The sequence below is a fragment of the Apium graveolens genome, chromosome 3 (genome assembly GCF_009905375.1).
Source record: "Apium graveolens cultivar Ventura chromosome 3, ASM990537v1, whole genome shotgun sequence".
NCBI classification, from domain to species: domain Eukaryota; kingdom Viridiplantae; phylum Streptophyta; class Magnoliopsida; order Apiales; family Apiaceae; genus Apium; species Apium graveolens.
The window spans coordinates 123,329,357-123,334,536 of NC_133649.1; the positions used below are offsets into that span (position 1 = coordinate 123,329,357).

A 5,180-nucleotide genomic window follows, 5' to 3' on the forward strand; every position below is an offset into this window, starting at 1 on the left:
TTTACAGCATTTACATTTACTTTATTATTTTACAGTTTTTTTCCATATTTTAAACTCTGCTCAAATTCGAAAACAGTGTATCATCATTTTTATTATAAGTTACAAAATAATTTCAACTGATTGTTTAAATTTCCTGCTTTAATATTAAGCAAATTATTTTCCTTCCATAAATCATTGTTTAAATTTTGTTTAATACCAGATAACTTGTTTCTTTATCTATTGTCAACTGTTTAATAAATTGTTAAAAAAAATCACTTGTTTTATTATCATAAAATGGCACCAAAGAGAAAGACTAGAACCGAAACCTCCAACAGCAACTTTGAGGGACAGACTAATGAAACCATGAACCAAATGTTCCATCTGATGCAACAACAGATGGTAATGATACAACAGAAGATGCAGCAACAACAACAACAAATTCAGTAACAGATGTTACAACAGCCACCTCGTCCTGAAGCTCAGTTACCACCAGTTGTGCCTGTTGTTACTTTCAAGCAGTTTCAGTCAGTTAAGCCTCCAGAGTTTGAGGGTACGGCAGATCCTATTAAGGCTCGTACTTGGTTAAAGGAATTGGAAAAAGCATTTGCACTTATGAAAGTAGGTGAGGACCAAAAGACTGGTTTTGCTAATGACTTCTTGAAAGGCGAAACAAATTATTGGTGGGAATCTAGGAAAGCCTTAAAAGACGAAGACACTGTGACTTGGGATAGGTTTAAAGAACTATTTCTGGAGAAATATTTTCCTCGCTATGTGAAGAATCACATGCAGATTAAGTTCCTAGACCTGAAGCAGGGGAATATGTCCGTGGCGGAATATAAATCCAAGTTTACTGAGTTTGCTAGGTTTGTTCCAGAACAAGTGGACACCGAAAAGAAACAAGCTCAACGATTTCAACAAGGACTACAATCATGGATTCGCAGCCGAGTTGCAGTTTTTGAATTGACAACTTACACCGCCGTGGTCTAGAAAGCCATGATCATTGAAGGGGAAAGTGAAAGGTCCCAAAAAGAAAGGGACAGGGAAGTCTTCAGAATAGAGAGAAAGAGGCGACTGAGAGGCGAGTAAATTGAGCAGTAAAACCTAATTCTATTCATATATTTTTGTTTAAGAATGGTCAGGATTAAATCCTGATAAGATTGTATGGCCAGGATTTTAGAGTTTTTGGGCTGCAAATGAATAGATGGCCCATATATTTTCTGAAAATTTGTAGATTGATTTTTAGATTTGCAATTGGGCTGGGCTTTTGGTTAAAAAAATCAGAAAATAATTTTTATTTTTAAAGAAAATAATAGAGACTATTTTTGAATTAATATATATATATGTGTGTGTGTATATATATGTATATATTTAGTGAATAATTTTAATATTTTAATGAGTAATAATATTTAATTTATTTTAAAATAATATTCTTTTCAATGCACTTAGTCCATTTAATTTCTCAAACTCCGATCAATAAATATTTATTGATAAATCTGAATTATTAAGAGAATTAGCAGATAGTAGAAAAGAAGTTTTTTTCTATTTTAAAATAGATGTATATATATATAATTATTTACCCATAATAATATATTTAGAGAATATATTATTTATTTTAAATATTCCAACATTCCTAAATCCTAACGGAATTTTGTGAACCTGTCAGAATTTAACGATTTCGTAAAGATGTGAGCGATGTTATTCTCAATTTCAATATGAGTCATTTTTATATCGCCTTTGTTGACATGATCACGTAAAAAATGATGTCTCGCATCTATGTGTTTGGATCTAGAGTGCAGCACGGGATTTTTACTTAAATCAATCGCACTCGTATTATCACATAAATAGAGATTACATCAAATTTTGTGTTATAGTCCGCCAATGTTTGTTTCATCCACTGTATTTGTGCACAACATTTGGCAGCAACTATATACTCAGTTTCAGTGGTGGATATGGATACATAATTTTATTTCTTTGAAAACCATGAAACTAAACATCCACCTAGAAACTGACACGTACCACTTGTACTTTTTCTGTTCACTAAGTGTCCAGCATAGTCTGAATCAGAATAACAAGTCAAGTCAAATGGTATTACTTTAGGATACCAAAGACCAATATTCGTGGTACCTTTAAGATATCTCTGTTACGACCGGTGCTTTCGTGTAATATTATTTGTGGATTTGGTATAATAATAAAGCCGAATAAAATATATTCAATGATTGTACGTTTGTGTGAGTGAAAATTTCTGCACTATAAATATGCTTTATGTAGTATATGATTTTTCAAAGCAAGAGTTTATTTAATTTCTTTATTCTTGATTTATAAGGAATATTCTAAGCCTTGGAAAATTTTCTTTTAAAAAGTATTTTGTTCACAAATTGTGAAAATGATTTTAAAAAGTCTCTAAAAATCCAAGTTATTTTAAAGTATAAATTTTATAATTTTTGAACTTGTATTTTATTTTATAAAAATAAATCTTTACAAATTTTATTTGTTATAATTAGAAAATTACATAGCTATCCTTGCATGCAAATACTCTTCCATTTAGCTAAGGGGCAAGGAAGACATTTCCAACCCCACTCACTTTCATTCTACTAACCAAGTTACCACTTTGTCCTTGCATGCAAATCTACCTAACTTTAGCTAGAAGGATACATGTATCATTTCTTAAATACACTCACTTGGGGTCAAATCAAAAGCATAAAAACCAAACAAATATGATTACCACTTCATTTTTCACTCCACCATTCCACACCTCCCTCCTTCTTTTTCCCTTCCTCTCGGCTCTCCCCTCTCACTCTCGGCTAAAAGCCGAAACCCCCTCCCCATTTTTTTTCTTCAATCCTCAACCAAGCTTCCACTCTTTACACAAGTAAATGTTACTTCCCATACCATGATCACTCATATTTCAAAGAGTTTTGAGTAGAAAGTTTAAGTTTAAAAGGTTGCATGTAAAGGTTTTAGTGAAACTCCAAATACAATCTTGATTCTTATGGATTTAAGGTTGTTTTTGAGAGGACTACAAGGAATGGATAAGTGCCAAGTCTTGAGAAGGAAACTCTTGATGATTAAATGGCCATTTCCTTCCAATTAATTCGGCCATGACCATATGGGAGCCGAATGAATGGTCCTTGAGATCATTCTTGTTGTTTTGTTCAATTTTTGCATGTTTATGTGATAATGACTTGAATTTTGTGGTGAAAATTTGATAAAACTCCTTGCATGCTAAGTGATCATCTAGGTATATCTTATTCTAGGCTTGCATGTCAATTTTATGATAGAACATATGTAGAAAATGTGTTGTTTTGGATTGAAAAACCCGAAGGCATGCATGCATGTGGAATTCTCTTAGTTTGTTGTAAGATTTTGATCATTTGGAAAGATTTTGTTAGAGAGCCTTAATTTCAGTAGGAATAATGTGTTAATATTGATTTATGCTTCTTGTTGCATGGTAATAATTCGTGGTTATCTTTTATAAAAAAAATATATACCTTGTTGTTACAAAAGCATGAAGATTTGTGAGTTGTGAAGTGTAGCTTCTTTTGTTTTACCATAATTGTACCTTAGGTAAGGATGATCTCACCCAAGGGTATTTTAAGAATAAGGGAGTTAGTTCGGTAGATTACCATGTATAAGTCTTGGTTTAAGTATTAAGTTGTTGTTAGTTGAGTTTGTCAAGTCAAAAACCTTGGAAAATGAGAGTTATAGTTTCTGCAAAAAATCAGTTTAGTACCCTGAGGTTTAGAGTGAGTTTTGACCATGTCATTGATGTGAAATTTGAGGCCCAAGCTACCAGAAGTTAGTATTGGGAGTATATAAAAGGTTTTAGGAGTTGGTTGGAGGTTTGCATGTCATTTGGTTAGGTGCCCAAGTAGAATAACAAAATCTGTCCAGCAGGGGACAGTTTTGTTGCAACTTAAAAATAGGAAGATTTGACCATGTCAAGGGTAGGCCCGCATTAGGCCCTATTGGGCCTTAGTTAGAGGGAGTGTCAGAGAAGTTTTTACAACCATAGTTCATAGGATATAAGTTAGAACCATGTGTCACAAGTTAATTCAAGTCAGGGCATTTTCTGCCCAGAAAAACAGGGGAACCTTGGACTTTTAGCTTAGGCCCAAGAAGGCCCAAGCCAGGCCCTTGAGCCACCTCAAGTTTGTGAGATGCCCTTAGGTCAGGAGAGTCTTGTGTAAAAGTTTTGAAGGAAAACTTGTAGTTTAAGAGTGTCTGATGCACTCAAGAAACTATAGTTGTCATTCTGAAATTTGCACCAGTGAGCACTTTCACTTATCACATAGTTTTAGAACACTTGGAAGTGAGTATTAGGTCGACCACCATAGTTGTAAGATAGTATAAGGTCAGTAGAGAAAAAGGCACAAGTGAGGGTCAATAGGTTTTGGATAATTTAGGAAAGGCACATCGAGTTAGGAAGCCAAAATTAGAAGACCTTGTCTAGTTTAGCGACCAAGTGACTTCAGATGTGAGTCGAGATCATCCAAGCCTAGTGTTGCATTATGGTATATATGGTGTTATTTGGTGTTAATATATGATATGTGAATATGTGGCTATGTGTGTACTTTTGTAATTTAAAAGTGAATAAAAAATTAAGTGCGTATAGGCCTAAGTGTCATCCGTGTTTAAATTTGGGTTGTAAATAGGTTAAGTTAGTGAGAATATATTATAATGAGGATTATTATTTATGTAGGATCTCGAGATGAGGGAAAACTTGCCATAAAGGTCGAGTGAAGCTCCAGTTGTTGCTCTTACCAGTCAGACCAGACCAACCTTTCTCAAGGCAAGTGATTCAACTTGACCTTCATATTTACTATAAACAGTTCACATATATTAATGCAATTATCCTGAGTCATTTGATATGTTTTAAATCAAGCGTATCTTTCGTTTATCTTTGAATTATATAGAAATGCCATGAACCCTCGAGTATGTATTGCAAGTAGTTCAAAATCCTTTTCATGATAGTTAAATGCCATGATAAAATGAAGAGTTGATATATTACTTGATTGATCCTCTTGATTAACATGCTGATGATTCCTAAGTATTGATATCTCATCCTGATACTTGAATCCCTATAGAACCTTACCTTGAACCCTGAAAGTCAGAAACTTATCAAAGTGATCCCTCATTGATTGATACCCCTCTTTCTTATCTTAAAGCTTGACAACTCTGATATATCCTGAGCTAAAGAATCA

The 5,180-nt window shown here is 33.6% G+C and overlaps 1 protein-coding gene across 1 annotated transcript; it reads left to right on the forward strand.

The window, feature by feature from the left end:
• The first annotated feature begins 429 nt into the window (after window positions 1-429).
• LOC141714557 (uncharacterized) lies at window positions 430-966 on the forward strand. The gene is made up of 2 exons (XM_074518071.1): window positions 430-696; window positions 769-966. Exons 1-2 carry the CDS (start codon window positions 430-432, stop codon window positions 964-966), a joined length of 465 nt encoding a protein of 154 aa, XP_074374172.1.
• Window positions 967-5,180: the final 4,214 nt, after the last annotated feature.